This window comes from Perognathus longimembris, chromosome 2 (genome assembly GCF_023159225.1).
Source record: "Perognathus longimembris pacificus isolate PPM17 chromosome 2, ASM2315922v1, whole genome shotgun sequence".
NCBI lineage: Eukaryota > Metazoa > Chordata > Mammalia > Rodentia > Heteromyidae > Perognathus > Perognathus longimembris.
The window spans coordinates 19,407,321-19,424,760 of record NC_063162.1 but is presented as its reverse complement, the minus strand read 5'-3'; the positions used below and the strand labels follow the sequence as shown (position 1 = coordinate 19,424,760).

Sequence of the window (17,440 nt, the reverse complement as noted above, 5' to 3'; positions counted from 1 at the left end):
ATGGAGAATTCAGGTGTGAGTGAACCCAGTCAGGAGCTTGGCTTGAGTACTGAGACAGAGGAGGTTGAAGAAGTCAAAGCTAGTTAAGAGAGCTTTGAAGAAAGGATTGTCCTGCTAGTCCTGAGAGAAGCCCATATTTTCCTGGCTGCAAGTTTTATGAGAAATTTGTTTTTAAGTTCTTCTATAAAGCATGCCCAATTGGATCACTTCTCTTTATAGTCTTATGTGGGTGTTGATGTGGGATATTTATTGGATTATTAGGGGGTTGGAAGAGAGAGAGTGAGAGAGAAATGTCAGAGAGAAACAGAACAGTTTCCCAAGGTGTTAGTGCACCATGATGGTTATTTAAAATACTCTACCTGGGCACTGGTGGCTCATACCTCTAATCCTAGCTACCCGGGAGGCTGATATCTAAGGATTGTCATTTGAATCCAGCCCAGGCAGGAAAGTCCATGGGACTCATCCTCAATTAACCACACCCAAACCAGATGTGGAACTGTGGCTTGAAGTGGCAGAATGCTAGCCTTGAGAAAAAAAGCTCAGGGACAGCATCCACAACCTGAGTTCAGGCCTCATGACTGACAAAAATAAAAAAATACTCCAGAGAAGACATTTAGTGTGATCTCATGGGTAACGTAGTTTTTTTTTTTTATGTTGTTTGTAATGGAGACGAAAACTCCAGTATGGAAATTAGTCTGTGTGCTCTTTTTGGCTTTCTTCAGATGGGACAGAGTGAGAGTGAATCATCACCCTCAACCTGCCTTCACAGCGGAAGTTGGCATTCTACCAGCCTCCTCTTATGAATATCAAATTGATAGGAGACAACTACCATCTTATAGCAGAACGGCAAGTAATTTGATGAAGATAGCTAAGCAAATGCAAGACAGTTAAGTTAAACCCCTTTACAAGCATTTTCCTGACACAGGGAGACAAAGGGAACATGAGTCCAAGAAACATGTCAAACGTCAACTCTAGATGACCAAGATGTTGATGCTTGCGGGTTTCAATGTGGGATGCATGCTGCTGTGATTTGAATGCAGCTTCCTGTGCCAAAGCTCACGTTGAGGTTTAATTCTTTAGTGTGTTGTTATTGTGGTGGTGGGGGGCTGTTAAAAGACATAATGGGTCACCACCCTTAGAAGACCAGGACACCTTGAGGGTGTTCTGGCTTTAACAGGAACTAGGTCCAGTAGTTGGGAATGTGTGTTGGTATAAAGCCTTGCACCTCCCCTCTGGCTCTCACCTGCACTGCCACCTCAAGGCGCCATCTGCCATGCTGTCACACGCGAGCCTCTCACCAGATGTGCTCACCCAATCATGAACTTCCCTGACCCCAAGAACTGTTAGCAAATAAATAAGTTTCTTTATATGGTACCCAATCTTGGGTGTTTTGTTACAGTGACACAGTGAATGGAGCAATGGGGAATTCAGGTGTGCAGATCAAGAGAGGATGTAGTGGGTTCATACATCTAGGAATTAACACAGGGGTGGCTGGAGGATGGATAACAGGTCAGAGAGTGCCATGCAGAAGATGGGGCTCAGAAGTTAATGGTGATATGGACAAGAGAAGCAAAGCTGCTGAACTTGACCTAATGGCCTGGGATACCCTGGAGGCCCTCCTACCATGGAGACTACAGGAGATCTTTCCTTACCTTTTCTGGCAGTACTAGGTTTGAACTCAGGCTCTAGCACTGGCAAGACTGGTGCTCTCCTGCTGAGCCATACCCCCAGTCCCAAAGAAGACCTTTCCCTATGTGGCATGCTCACAAACAAGCAGATGATTGGCTGGCAGAGGCTGTCCAGAAGTCACTTGGGTCTGTTGGGGTAGCACTTTGAGTCATCCAGAAGAGGGTGGCTGGTGAGCTAGCTCGGGGAGGACAGCTCTCTGGAGAGGATTGTGTACCCGAGAATGTTAGTGGGTACTGGGAGGCTGGAGGGAGAACACAGGGCTGAGGGCCAGGACTTTCAAGAAAAGGGTAAAGGATGGGGCAACTGAAGGTAAAAGGAGTAGGTGAAAATTGATGGAGTGATACAGGAGACTCATGTGAGAATATCTGTACCTGTGTGAGTCTCTCTCACACACACACAAACTTAATATCTATATCTATCTATCCTCCTCCATCCTCCTCCTCCTCCTCCTCCTCCAGGACTCATGCTTGCTCTAGGCCAACCTTTATTCCCCTTTCCCCAATCCTTTAGCTCCTGTGGAGTAGAAGAGAGAAGACCGTTCTTAGAGATTCTGCCACTGGCTCCCCAGGTGTCCTTGGGAATTAGACCATGTCTCCCTTGGGCGCCAGACTTGGGAAGTGAGCAGTAGGAGCCTGGAGTCCTGAGGCCTTGCAGACAGTCCATATCTCCTCCCACCCCCTCCCCTCAATGGTGTGGCTTCTCAGCTACAGACAGATCCTAGGAAAGATGCCTTGTCTTCTTTCCTGTACGCCAAATTTCCATCCTCTTGCAGCTCCAGCTCTTCTCCGGAAGGGGCGCTGGGCACCCACAGATGGCCTGCTCCCGCCCCGCTTCGGCTTGTGAGGCAGTGCCTACCTGGGTGGGAGATGCTGAAACTTTTCTGGGAGCCACGGGTTTCCTTTTGTCCTTGGAAAGCTGTGAGCGCCATGAGTCCTCGCTTCGTTTAGGATCAGTCACCGGCGTCCTCTTCCGGCCTAGCCTCCTCTGTTCCTAATTCCCACTTGGACTCGGGTGGGACTGCTAAGTTCCTGAGTGGGGAAGGGAGCTCCCCGGAATCGCCGGCTTCCTCCGCAGGCTTAGCTTTCCCAGGCGCCCCTCTCGGTCCTCCTCTGGTACTCTTGTTCTGCTTCTTCTCCATGCTTTCGCTCAGTTTCCTTTCCCATCTGTCTACCTCGCCATCTCTCCTCTCCACCCTTCCTCTATCTTCCCTTCCCTAACTTTCCGTACTCCCAACATTCCCCCTCTCCTCTGGGCGTGCTTCTGTTCTCCATTTTCATCACTTTAGCTATCCCCTGTCTCTTAACGGAGGAGGAAGGAAAGCACCCGGGGTGGTTTCTCTCGCCAAGCCTCTCCCTCCATCCCACTCCCCTGCTAATATTACGTCCCCCCCACCACCACCCATTTTCCCACAGCTCGGACTTTTCAACCCCAAGAAATCCAGGGAGCTGCTCAGAGCCCGCAGGCCACTCCTGTCCTTCTATCCGTGGGTCCTCCTCGGGGTTACAACGCCTCTCCACCCAGCTTACCCAAACTCTCCATCTTCCTGTGGTTGTGAAGGGTCCCAGCCGAACCATGCACCCCAGACTTCCCTGCTGTAAAAGGGGGGGACCCCAGGTCTGACAACCCCGCGCTGCTCTGGGCCCAGGACCTTTCTTTCATCTGGTGAGGGGCTCTTTGAAACTCAAGCTGGCCTGGGGACAGTAAGGGCAAGGCCTGCCTGGCAGACAGACAGGGTCTGGGTGTCTCCAGGGGGTCTTTGCTACTCTCGCTCCTCCACTTGGGGCCCAGAGTCCCGGGAACGAGAGCCCTGAACCGGAGGACAGCTGGCTGGGGCCCGGCTGCGTTCTGATTCTTTCTATACTCCCAGAAGGCTCATTCGGGTGACATCCGTGGGATTAGGGGCCTTGCCTTGTTCCCCCACATCTCCAGACGACTCACAGGCTCCGGGAAATGTAAACCCAGCCCCAGCCCGTGCGTGATCCTCGGGCGCCCACGGCCCCAGCGCTTTCCCCGCCCCGCTCCACAGCCCTCACTGCCACGCACGCTTACTCGCATCAGCGCGCACGCACGGAGCCGCGCGGTCCCGCGCACCCAGCCGCCCCCTTCACCACATCAGCCAGGTGCCCCCATCCTGTGGGCTCCCCCCCCCCCCGCCCCACCGCCGTCCTCTTCCTCGCCTGCGCACGCGCGGACCCACTCCAGCGCCTCCGCACCGGGCGGGGGCTCCGGCTTGGGTGTATGTGTGTGTGTGGTGGGGGGGTGGGTCGGCGGGAGCGGGGAGCCCCGAGCCGAGTCGTGGGACCACCCCTCGTTTGGCTTCTGCGCGCTGCCTCCCTGCGCGGAGGCTCCGGGCTCACCCTCGGCTCCAGAACGGGAACAGTTGGATATGAAAACACTTCACGCCTCCTCCTCCTCCTTCTCCTCCTCTCCCGAGACCCCTCTACCTCCCCGCGCGCCATCTCCCGCTCCCCAGAACTGGCTGGAAGAGTAAACCCTCAAACACTGCCAGGAGCGGCTCCCAACTCCTCGCCGGGGAGCAGGTTGGAGGCTGGGTTTTGGAGAGATTCCGGATTGGGGTTGGAAGGGGGAGCCTGTGGCCAGCCCTTCTTCCTGGATCTGGCTTGATTTTCATCTTTGAGAAAGAGGATTTTTTCTTATTATCTTTAATTATCACCATCGTCATTATTATTTACAAAAATTTCTGGAGGAGGTCCGTGAGGGAAGAGCTTGGGAAATATCCAGCAACAACCCAACCGCGAAGGAACACTTATTCATCTTCCTTGGGTTTTTGGAATCACCCCGGTGGACGCGAGGAAGAGGGAGCGAGAGGGGAGCAGAGCGCGGGGACCGGCGAGGCGCGCCAGCCCGAGCCGCCTCCTTCCCGGCCGCCCCCTCCCCACTCCCGCCACACACTCGCTCGCTCGCTCGCTCGCTCTCCGGCGCGCGCACCCCCCCCCCCCCCGCGCCGGACCCGCACCTCGGCGGGCGCCACACACTCGGCAGCCCGAGCCGCGGTAGCCGCAGCGGGATGGAGGCGGCGCGCAGCGAGCGCCACCCAGGCTGGCCGCGGACCGGGCTCCTACTTCTGTCGACGTGGGTCTTGGCGGGTGCCGAGATCACTTGGGGCACGACGGGCGGTCCCGGACGCCTCCCGGCTCCCGCTTCCCGGCCGCCGCCGCCGCCGCCACCACCACCACGACGGGCGGCGTTGGCTCCTCTCACGCCGCGGGCAGTGGCAAACCCGTGGCCGGACAAGCTGGCGACTGCGGCCGCCGCGTTGGGGCGCCGGCCCACACCAGAGCTGCGGGCTCGGCAGGGCGGCGGCGAGCCGCGGAGGGAAGCCGAGGCCACGTCGTCGCCGGGAGGCGCTCGGTGGGTCCGGGGCGTCCCGGCTCCTGACAAGCCCGCCGGCGTCCGGACGAAGCGCGGGGCGCAGCCCCTCAGCGCTCTGGAGCGCGGGGACGCCCGGGCGACGGCGCCCGCCGACAGTTCCAAAGCAAGCCGCCCTCTGCCCAAGGGTTCCCGGGAGGAGACGAAGGCGCCGCGGAGCGGGGGACCGGCGACGGAGGAGCTCCGGCTCCCCAGCACCTCATTCGCCCTAACAGGAGATTCGGCCCACAACCAAGCCATGGTGCACTGGTCCGGACACAACAGCAGTGTGAGTACCGGCCGGCGCCGGGCTCTGGGTCCTGGCCGCCACCGGGGACGGGAGGTGTGGGTGTGGGGTGTGTGTGTGTGTGTGCAGGGACAGATAGTGGCTCTGGGGTCCAGGCGGAGAGCAGGAGCTCCTCGACTTTAGGAGAGGTTTGTCCGGCACCCCACACATCCCCAACAGGTTATTGGAGTTTATGAGAAGATAGTCGGAGTTTGTTTACCAAGACCTTAGGATTGGGGGCGCTCGGAGGGGAAAAGGAGGGAGCGGGCTGTCTCCAAGATGGGCGGAGGAGAGGTCTGCGGTTACTTTCAGGGAGGAGAGTCACTTTTCCTTTTGGGGGGTGTGCGTGCTTGAATTCGTGTGTGTGTGTGTGTGTGTGTGTGTGTGTGTGTGTGGTGAGTGTGGGCGGATGCCAAGCTCATGAACAGACAGATTCTAGCGACTATCCGAGCAACCCTATCCCCACCCGTTTCCAAAAGGAACCCCTAGAGATCGAGGCCACTTGGACGCCCAGATTCCTTCTGCCGGCCTTGGAGTCGCTGGTCCTCTCTCCAGACGCATTGTCTGCCAGTCCAAGCCCGGGGCTGGGTTCAAATCATCCCAACTCTCGGCCTTCGAACCCCACCGTTCCCAGGAAGGCTATTAGAGGAGACATTAAAAAAGTTTAAAGCCTAAAGTGAAATTCAACGCCCACCATTCTCTTCCGCATTAGCAAGCTTGAGTGAGACTTGGGCAGAAAACTCAGGCATTGGCCACCGTGTCCTGTCACCTAGTCTAGTCCCCAGTGGAGTTGAGTCCACTTGCTTTCTGCGCTCCTCTAAGCCCTTTCCTTCCTGCTATCAGGGTCCCCCCCACGACGATATTCCGAGAGGTGGCGCCGTGGAGCCCACTCCCTGCGCCAGGGTGCTGGGGCATTGGGCACTAAGCCTGGTGTGCTGGGCATCTGGGGCGAGCAGCCCGCAGCGCGTGCTCCCGGGGGTCTCCCCACCTCGCTGCCTCCAGACTCGGTGTGAGTGGGTCAGGTAAAGGCGAGGGACCTGCTCCCACCATCTCCCGCACATCCTTCCCTCCCGCAGTTCCTTATTTCAGCCAGCCTGGCAAAAGCCTCCCTTCTTATTTGGCTCTGTGGTTCTTAGGAGAGCCTGGTATTGGGCAGTGCAAAGGCTCCTGGCAGGAGCGGATGGACGCCTGTACAAGAAGCTTTGGGGGACTGACTGGATGAGAAAACACTTCTCCGTTGGTTTCTGTTTATGACTCTGAAGAGATTGCCTTGGGGAATGTTGGTATCATTTTAGCAGAGCCTCGGTTGTCATCCAGATGGGTAGTGAATGCCCTGGGAAGCCAGGGGTCTGCAGAGCTAGCGCACGCACACACAAGCATTCTTGAAGCGGAGATTTCCCCATGCTTAGTGATACAGAAAACAGCCAGGCCTGGGTACCAGATGCGGGGATAGAAGCAGTATTGGCTTGATCCTGGGAAGCTCAGTGTCTGGTTACAGCTGCCTTCTATGGAAGACACCCCCCCCCCCCAGCTTCCCGATGGGCAGATCTGACTGTGGGGGCTGGGCAAGGTGCACCTTTGTGGAGCTAGGTGACTGAAGACTTCCCCAGCTAACATGTGTGAGTGTGTGCAGTAAGAGTGGGAAAGAAGTGATGGGCTGACAGTGACTTCATTCCAGTCTCATAAGTAGGAAGCCGGTGCTTTCTCAATTTTACTAGGTGAGGATTGGTGGGATGTGTGAAAGGGAATGTATCTCAGGAGGAAGAGGAGGCCATGTCCTCACTTAGCTGTGCTTTCATTGCTGCCCCTTTTGGACAATGTAAATTCATTCTTCCTGAAGAGTTTGCTTAGGCTTCTGCTTTTTAGGATCATTTTTAAATGTTAACAAAGTCCTTGGAGATGGGATTTGGGGAAGTGCTTCCTGCTTATGGCTAAATGTTCATGGTTTTTCTCTGTCCATCTTGAGAGGAAGACGGGCTTGTCCTCTCAACTCCCCAACCTGGAGAGGTGGCCCTTTAACGATACAGGACCACAGGGTCTTGGGAGGGTGTTGAAATCTGAGCCATCCACAAACCTCTCCAGAGTCTCACCTCTTCAGCAAGGGTAAGGCAGCCCAGGTGAGCTCAAAACTCAGGTGAGTTCCACTGAACTCAGGTGAGCTCCACCAAACTCAGGTGAGCTCCACTGAACTCAGGTGAGCTCAGAATGCAGGGCATAGTCTGTCTCCTCTGCAGCCCACCAATTGCTTTGTCAGCTCCTAAGATGTGTCTTACTCTTGACAGAAGTAGCAGGGGAAGGGTTTTTTGTTGTTGTTGATGGTTTTTTTTTAATCAAGAATTTATTTTAGTAAAACAGGGTTAAAGAAGTAGGAATCAAGACAGAGGGGTTCCAGATTGTCCAGTGTGGAATGTTTTGGAAAGAAGAGCAAGAGACTCTTTGGATTGTGGGAAGCAGCCTCTAAGTAGCAATGCCGGGTAGCTTTTCCTCCCCCACTCCTTTCTTGACATCAGTCAAAGAATGTGAGGAGAAATGAGGATGGTACTCCAGGAAGGTCCTTTCTCCTGGAGGGAGATATTACTAGCACCATGCTCTGGAAAGAGGATTCTACATTTTCTCCTGGCTTTTGATATATTAAATGTATTTCCCCCCCAGAAAAAGTAGCAGTTTCCTTTTTAGCCCCAATTGGAATTTCTTGTCCCCCCCTCCCTTGGGTGCCTTCATTTTTTTCCCTTGGGTGGGTTTTATTACTTGGCAGTAGTTCCCTTGTGGGGAGAGTTTTTATTCCTCCATAGAGCAGAATATTGAACTCCACTCTGGCAGAGTTTAGAGTGAGGGACATGTTGTTGGACATCCTTCTCTACCCCACTGGTCCAGTGTGCACCAAGGGGCAGGGAGGGGCAGAAAGAGATCTTAGTTCAAGGCTTGAACTAGGGCTTGCTTTGGTCCTATGACTGGGATGGGATAGCTTGAAGCAACAGAGGAGATGTCCTTCAGGCTTGAGTCAGAAAGAAGCAAGCAAGGCAGGAGTGTGGGCCCCTCCTCGGACCCTATTTCCTGCTAGGTGTTCCTTGTGATGGGAAGTGAGTGGACTTGGCCTTGGAGCCTCTTCTGGAGGAGATTTGCTGTTGTTCTTTGTGTACCATGTATCTCCAGCTAGGTTCCTGGTGATTAATGGGTTAGAGAGTGTTTCACAAACACCCAGGGGAGCTCTGTCCCCGTGGCTTACAGGGAAACAGAAAAACACATTATTCTGTCCTTTTCCTTCAAATGGAGGAAGACGCCTCCTTGCTTGCTCAGTGAGTTGGCAAATGGCCCCGGAGAGTGGAAAGTTGTGAAAGCACAGTCTATGTCCTTATGCTTTCTCCTTCCTGGATTAACCCTTGCTGGGGTGGGGGGCCCCAATTCTTAGTGCCAGGAATGTTGCATCTTCCTTTAGACTGGCACCTTTTCTTCCCAGAAGCTCACCCACAGCAGTGGCGATTTACAGACTGCTCTCCCTGCAGTGTGGCTGTTTGGATTGACTTGCCAGGTAGATTCGGGCGAATGTGCCCAATACTGCACCTTGGTGAATAGAACTAGGCAGATTCTGGTTATTCCAGATTCTTGTCAGACCACCATTCCTGAAACAAGCTAGAAGGTACTGCACAGCACATCAATTCCCCCAGGCAAGACTTCCTACCCATCACCAATGCAGCTGGACTGTGCTCTAAAATATTTACTCCTAATGTGCAAAATAGTGACAGATTTGATCAGATTAATTGTATTTCACTCACTAGAGCATCTAATTGTGGCTTCCAAACAGATTTTTCAAACAGCTTTTGGCTGGATTGCCTAAGCCTTCCTCGTCTCTGCTAAAAGTCCCTGTGTCACAATATCTTAATGCATTTCGCCTTCTCACAGGCTTAATAAAGAAGCCTGCCACAGAAGCCATTCTTTAGGGGTTTGCCAAAAAAATCTGTTTTTAATTAATATTACAAGGAGGGCCATCTCAATTGAGATGTAGCTGGGAAATGCATTGGGACACAATAGCACTAATTGTTCTTGGTCAGTGTTGGCTGGGTGGGGGAAGGAGGGCAGGGGAGCTACTGAGGACAGGAGGCTGGACAAGGCTGCTTATCTGTTCTGCCTTTCCTCTCATGGCTGGGCTACAAGCTCTCATTTGCTTCTCAGATTCTGCAGTGATTTCTAAGGTGAGCAGTTGTTGCCGACTCCTTAATTGAGAGGCTTGATTTCATGATTGCAGAAATGCAGTGGTTGGGATTTTTTGTAGTTGGCAAGGAAAAATGTGTTGGAAAGTGGTTTCTCCAATATTGCGGGGCTTAAGGGAATGAATTGAAGGCTCCAATGACAAGCAGGCACAGGAGGATCACTCCTAGGGCAGTGTAAATTTGTTATTGTCACTGGAGGAGTTCTAAACTTGGAGATTTGTGGGACCTAAGATATCCCTTAAGGACACAAGAGGTGCAACAAAGCCAAATGAGAGATGGAAAGATCTGTCTAAAGGCTGGTGGCTTATCTAGTGTTCGATGCAGATAGGCAGGCCACCTGAGGCCTGTGGCTTGACCTGCTGGACTTAATTTCCTGCTTTATGGCGTCTTGGTTGGCTTAAGACACTTCCTATACAGGGACAAAAATGTGAAAGGATGATTCTGTAGCAAGTTTGAGAGAAAAGAGGTCTTGCAGGAGAGGTGGAAATCATACAATGTGAGTACCTTGGATACCCCCCCCCCCTGTGTCCCCCCCCCCCCCCCCCCGTCCCCCAGTCCTGGGGATTAAACTCAAGGTTTCAAACTCTCACTGGGCTCTGCCTGCTTTCACCTCATGGCCTGGGGCTCTACCACTTGAGCCATGCCTTGGCTTCCAGCGTTAGGGTAGTTATTTGGAGAGAAGAATCTTGCTGATATGTCTGTCCAGGCTGATACTGAGACATATTGTTGGATCTCAGCCTCCTGAGTAGCTAGTATTATAGACATGAACCACCAGTGTCAAGCTCTCAGGCTGTGTTTTTGATTAGTAGGACTAGATCTGGGCATGTGAGGAATTTGGCTAGTCATGTTTATTGTCCTGATGTGTGGGTGGCTGGGAGAGGCTCCCAAATGGGCCCTGGCTTTGTTGGTAGTCACTGAAGATGAGAGCACTCTGCCACACGCTTGGTAATGTTTGACTAAGTGGGTGAACCAATGAAATCCAAAGTTTCATGGAAAGGAATTAGAAATGACAGCCTGGGCTAAGGATGATTTTATGGCAGTTACTATAACTAGGCACATTGAATCTGATATGTCTACATTCTTCTTGAATTTGAATATCCTAAGTCCTTTGGCCTCTCATTCAAAGTACTCTCTCTCTCTCTCTCTCTCTCTCTCTCTCTCTCTCTGTGTGTGTGTGTGTGTGTGTGTGTGTGTGTGTGTGTGTGTGTGTGCTGGGTCTACTGCTCCAACTTTGTATTTGACTGTTCCCTAATGGACTCTTCATAGCATTCAATTTTTCCATTGTCTCCATCATCTGCTTGGCTCTGAGTCTTTGCCCTTGAGATCCCTTCCATTTGGGATACCTTCTCTAAGATGCAATTCATTGAGAGGATACCCTCTTATTTACCACTCAGAAAAAGACTCCCACACGGGGTTTGATGAAACCTTCCCAAGAAGGATTTTCTTCCCTTCTCCCTGTTCATAGTATGTCAAACTGCACCAGGCATTTTATTATTTTATTTTTTGCTTGTTTTGTTTTTGCCAGTCCTGGGGCTTGCACTAGGGCCTGAGCACTAACCCTGGCTTCTTTTTGCTCAAGGCTAGCACTCTACCACTTGAACCACAATGCCACATCTGGCTTTTTCTATATATGTGGTGCTGAGGAATTGAACCCAGGGCTTCATGTATACAAGGCAAGCACTCCACCACTAGGCTATATTCCCAGCCCTTGATTATTTTTAATTTAGTACTTGGTGCTATTAACTTTATATTTTTGAGGGTGAGGAGCCCATTGTGGCTTCTGCTCTTCTTCTGTATTCCTTGTAGTTCACAGCACAGGGGGGCACATGGTTCAGTAATACCGAGCTGCACTGGGAACCAGACCGTGTCTTAATGATGGCAGTGGGAGGAGGTTTATGGGAAATTATTTTTGCCCTAAGATGACAAACAGGATAACATTGCCTCTCAATAACTTTGAATTTATGTATCTGATTTACTATTTCATGTGTGAATTTAAACATAACATTCAGAGACATATTTACCCCCACTTAGTAAGAGGATAGAAATGAGGATGAACCAGTAATCTGGATTTTTTTCTTATATGCTTCACAGCTGAAACAGGTACTCCCATAGAATATCCAACCCTTTGCTGAGTGATTGCTGGGTATGGGACATTGTTCTGGACACTGGGCTTCAGCAGGGGTGTGATGGAAGAAGCCAAACAAGGATACGACAGGGTTTGCCTCAAGGTCCTTCTAATGTGCTTTGAATAGGAGCCTGTTCTTCTGTAAAGTTAAATAACACATGACAACAAGACAGATGCCACGGGGTGATATGTGGTTAATTGTCAAGTGATTGTTTGAGGCTGTGAGCTCAGAGGAGAGAGGATCGCTGTGGGAGATACTGCAGGCATATTAGAATCACAGAACGTCAAGGCTGGAAGTATGCTTGGGCTTTGTCTTCGTGCAGTTGCTCAGCACAGAGATGAGGGACATGAAGCCCAGACATCAATGTAGCGGATCCTCACTGGAGCTGGATCCACACTATGCTTTTCTCTCCTATTCATGCCCGTTTCTATCTCTCCTTCTTGGGATTAATGGAGCATTTTTCTTCCTGGAGGCTTGTGGTGTTCTCATTCAGGTGAAATTGGATGCTGTCCATTTTATAGGTAGGGAAAACTGAGCCCTCGGATGCCTACATTTGAGGTATGCATTCCTAAATCCTACTAGTGGTCTGTGCACTATAGCCTCTTGTCCATCCATGGAAGTGATTGCAGTGATTTCTTTAATGACGAGGGAACTGTATCTTACTAGCCATTATAATGGAGTCTGTAAGTCACTCGAAATTTTGAATTAGTGAGTGAATCAAACCCAGCTGTATCCCTGAAAAACATTTTGTATGAGTTTTTTTTTATCAGTATAGTTCAAGTTTAATTATTTATGGAAAAGTTCTTTATAGTACACTAATAAATGTGCTGTAGTAAAGTTGGAGGGGAGAAAGTAATGGAGTCTAAGAATGCACAAATAGCTTTCTGCTATTCTGTCCATGCTGAGGAGCAGAGGAAACTGAGACGAGAGAGCCCCACAGCACAGCAGGCCAGTTTTTCAGGGCTACTGGTCAATATAATCATGCCCCTGGCTATGAACAGGCCTGTGAGTTGGCAAGGGAAAAACTGGAAGATGGAGCCATGTAGGATAATTGAGGATTTTACAAGTTGTGAGTTGTGGGCTTGTTTAAGATGGGTATATGGTTTATGATGTGTGAATTCATCCTTGTAGAGTGTTTATATCCTGAATGCTGTCTACTTTGTGCTGATTGAGAACAGATAGACTGGGAATGTGAAAATGGGTTTTGGAACCAAGTGTCTGGGTTTAAATTCTGCTGTGTGATGCTGGACAACTTGTCACCCATTCTTTTCTATGTCTTCGTCTTTAAAAAGGGATCAGGATAACATACTCTCTAACCATGGGCTTTGGTAAGGATTTAAATGACATTTGCATCCAGTCCAGTCCTTGGTATTGTAGGCTCTGCTTGCACAAGCTCATTTAAAAGAGGTACCTGAACCATACTTTGTACATTCTTAAGATATTTTCTAGTTGGTTTCATCATCATCATCATCATCATCATCATCATCATCATCATCATCAGTAATCAGTACCAGTCCTGGGGCTTGAACTCAGGGCCTGAGTGTTTCCTGAGGCTTTTTTTTTGTTTGTTTGTTTTTGCTTAAGGCTAGTCCTCTGCAGCCTGAGCCATAGCTCAACTTCTGGAATTTTGATGGTTAATTGGAGATCAGAATCTCACAAACTATCCTGCCAGGACCAGCTTTGAACTGTGATCCTCAGATCTCAGACTCTTGGGTAGCTAGGATTACAAGTATGTGCCACCAGCGCCCAGCTATGATTATTATTATACATCTAGAAGAGGCCGTATTTTGGCTTTTTGATGGCAATATTAAAGCAGAGGAAGGGGATAACTTGCTCACAGGTTCCCAGAGAGTGGATGGTAAAGCCTTCCTACAACCCAAGCCCAGCAAGATGCGCATTTTAGCCTCTTCCCATTGTCCCTGCCATCACTCAGGCAAGCCTCTGTAATGTCTGTCATTTGTGTAGTGCTGACATGGACCAGTGAGAGAGATCTACAAGGGAATAGGGTGAGGATGTGAGTAGGCTTCTTGAAACTCATACTCAGAATTTGTGATAGAAGTGGTTAAAAGTAGAATGGTCAGAATTAGGTTAAAGATTCCACTTATTGATGGCGAACATGCAAAACAGTTTCTCAGGGATTTCATTGTTAGGTAACCAGAGATGAAGAACAGCTTCACTCAGCTTGAGAATCAATGGTTACAACTCACAAGGAATCCTTACAGATAAGTTTATCAGTCTATCAGCTTTAAGAAAAAAGAACTCTGGCTTGAGGGGCTGGTTGGTAGCAGAATCTATAATATGAAGGATTTGTCTGCATCAAAATCATGGAATGGACTTGGGTGTGCTGTTTCTCGTCTCTGGAGCTCCTAGCTTTCTGCTGTGAAATGTTGCGATCCACAGTTGGAACACGGTGTAGATTATCAGCAGCGTCTTTCTCAGAATGAGCACACCAGCAGTTAATTTGTAGTGATCTTCAATCCTTGAGTTACAGGCTTGTTCCTTTCTTTGCTTTTACCCTATTCACCTAAACATGGAACCTAAGATCCCTGCATAGACACTAGAGGGAGTGTTGCCCTGAGAAAGAAGTTCAAATAAGTAAGATGAGATAAGTGTTGTGCCAGGAACTGCTCCAGAGAAGAGAAGATGGGAAGGTGTATCCAGTAAGTGCATCATGTGAGAGTGCTTTGGTGATCCGTGGATGAATAACCAATGGGCAATAGGGCAGCTCAGTCCTGGAGGTTGATCAACTTGCCTCTTCCTGCATGTACACATATGAATGCTTTGTACAAATGAGTCCATTCAGCTGTCAGATACTCAAACCCATTCGTGGCTGAATCATGACTCTCCAAATAGATTTGGCTAGAGGAGAAACTCAGATGTGGGCTCCCCATCTCTTCTGTTTCCCCTTCTTATGCCCCTTCATTCTCGCAAGTGTGGTAGTCAGTAGAAGTTTATTGAATGGAATAGAGTAAATACTTTTTTTTGGCCAGTCCTGGGCCTTGAACTCAGGGCCTGAGCACTGTCCCTGGCTTCTTCCCGCTCAAGGCTAGCACTCTGCCACTTGAGCCACAGCGCCGCTTCTGGCCGTTTTCTGTATATGTGGTGCTGGGGAATCGAACCTAGGGCCTCGAGTATCCGAGGCAGGCACTCTTGCCACTAGGCTATATCCCCAGCCCCCGAGTAAATACTTTTTTAACTCTTAAGTGTTTTCTTAAATTCTTCACTGAAGGACAGGTGTCTGGGAGAATATGGAGAGGTCTGGGTTGTTCTTTCTTTCTCCCAGATATGGGCTTCATGTTTCTGAGACTTCAAAAATTGCTGTCTTTCTGGGGTTCTTGGGTTCTTTATACCCTCTTTAGCCTCTTTGGTGAGAGTTTTTCTCATCCAGGTGGTTATAATCAGGTTTGAGATTGTACTGCTGCATAAGAAATGAACCTTTACTTTGTAAGGTCTCTTCTCAGAGAGAGATGAAAACAATGGATGAGTTGAACTGTTTTTGACAAGAAGACTCTCACAAGTGGCTATATCTGGGTGTGATTACGCTTGTACATATATGTAGGAAGGAGGACCTGTGTACAGTGAGTTTTGAGACCATGTAAATGGAGATAGAGGGAGGCTTAATTTTGGGGTAATGGAGGAAGAGGATGAGATCTCAAGAACAAGAGTTGCCCATCTAATGCATTGTTTCAGTATTATTTATGCTAGAAAGCCAAGGTTTGATTGGAAGATTTTTCTAGTGATTTCTGAAATGTCTTTTATGTGATGAGAAATTCCCTAAGCAACGGAGACCTTAAACAATCTCTATGCCTTATTGTCTCTGGATTAAAATGAGAGGAATACTGGATGTTCAAGTTTGTTGAGAATCTTAGAGATCATGCATACACAGTGTAGACCCAGTAGGTTCATTTGTTGTCAAAGAATGTTAGTTCACATCATCTACTGGGATGGGAGAGGAGTAGGTTGAGTGTCTTCTTTAGTAACAGATCTTGGTACCTTGTCCGTTTCCTGAACATTTTGTGTTTCTCTTCATGTCAATCTGGACTTCTAGCCATCAGAACCAGAGACCATTTGCCCAATAGTTTTCTTTGACCCTTGGAACTTGCTTTGACCATACAAGGCAGAGTGCTGAAGAATCAGGGAATTAATACCTGTCAGAGAGTAGAAAGAAGCTACCTATCAAAAGTATCCAATGCCGAATGTATGAAACTGTAACCTCTCTGTAATTCAGTTTGATAAATAAATATATATATATTTATTTATTAAAAAAAATCACTGCGGAAGCTGTGGATATCCAATTCCCTACCTAGCCCTTGGGTCAGCTAACTTTTCACCTGGTTTTCTGTACTGTCTCTTGAGTTTCTAGTGGGATTGAGCTCTGGTTGCCTACCATGGTAACTCAAGTGCCTTTTTAAAAATTTCATTTGCCCTTCATTTCACTTCCTACCTTTCCATCATTCTTTCTTGGGATCATCTCTGAAATAATTTATTTTCAAGTCTTTTAAGTTTGGCTTCTGTAGAAGGAACAGAACCATATAGAATGTAGGCGTGGATTTATTATAAAGATTGGCTTATGCATTATGGTGGCTGAGAAGTCAAAGATCTATACTATAGTTGGCAAGCTGAAGACCCAATGGTATAATTCTACTCTGAGTTCCAAATCCTGAGAAGCAGGAGAGATGATTGTGTAAATCCTAAATTGAGTTCAAGTGGAGAGGCAGGAGGAGACTAATGTCTCTTCTCAACAGTGAGGCGGGGAGAGAAAGAATTCTTTCTTACTCAGCCTTTTATTCAATTGGCATTTAATAGAATGGATGAGGCCCATTGACATTGGGGAAGGCAATTTGCATTATTCATCCTACTTATTCAAGTGTTAACCTTATGGAGAAATGCCCTCACAACCATAGGCACAAAATAATGCTTAACCAAATATGTGGGTACTCTGTGGCCCAGTTAAGTTGACATACAAAATTATCTCACACTACATCAGGAACTATTTTTGTACTTTTAAAATCCTGTTTTAGATCTTACCAAAGTGAGTACTAGGAATTCAAAAGGAGCGGGATTTACTTGCTGGCACTGGTTCTGAGATAATCTTCCTTTTGACTTTGAACCTGCTGAAAGAAAGGAGTCCAGCCAAGATTATATCAGGTAGCAGAAATAGTATTGGGGCCTCTGGATTTGTCTTCTGTGGCATTTCTCAGGACTGGGGCAGCATACCCCTTATTATGGGGCCCCAAATCCCCCTTACTGTGTTGTTCTTAAAGTAGGTGCACTATTAATAAGGAAAGAGTCAGGAACTATGATCTTAAATCAGAAAATGCTTCTTTCAAGGCATAAAAAACTGGTTTTCTCTCAAGCAGATGTATTTTCATTGATTTCTCCAATAATTGGTGAGCTAGTGCCATGCTAATTAAGTGATTTGTCTTTTCTCAGATGTGTTTTTCTTATCTAACAAATGGAAGATGATGTGAACCCATCTCACTATAAAGTAGATGAGGTAGAAGGTCAGTCATTTATGTATGTATGTAATGGGGACAGTCTCGTTTGCTACCTTTATGTCACAGATTAATGATGGGATGCCACTCATGGAAACATTTTGGAAAGAAGGGAATGATAGAAACTCAAGGCATACGTTTGCCTTATCTCTTTCATAATTCCTTGAGGACCTGCAGGTCCTTTGAACACAGATTTGAGACTTTGTCCAGTGGCTGCCTTCTGCTTTCTTTCAACATGAAGGAAACACTTTCAGTCACATACCAGGC

The 17,440-nt window shown here is 48.8% G+C and overlaps 1 protein-coding gene across 1 annotated transcript in view; it reads left to right on the top strand.

Annotated features, from left to right (window-relative positions):
- Positions 1 to 4,717: 4,717 nt before the first annotated feature.
- Positions 4,718 to 17,440, top strand: part of Sorcs3 (sortilin related VPS10 domain containing receptor 3) — a 557,764-nt gene continuing 545,041 nt past the window's right edge. The window contains exon 1 of the mRNA XM_048338300.1: positions 4,718 to 5,347. Coding sequence (XP_048194257.1) covers positions 4,718 to 5,347 — 630 coding nt within the window. The remainder of the gene's footprint in view (positions 5,348 to 17,440) is intronic.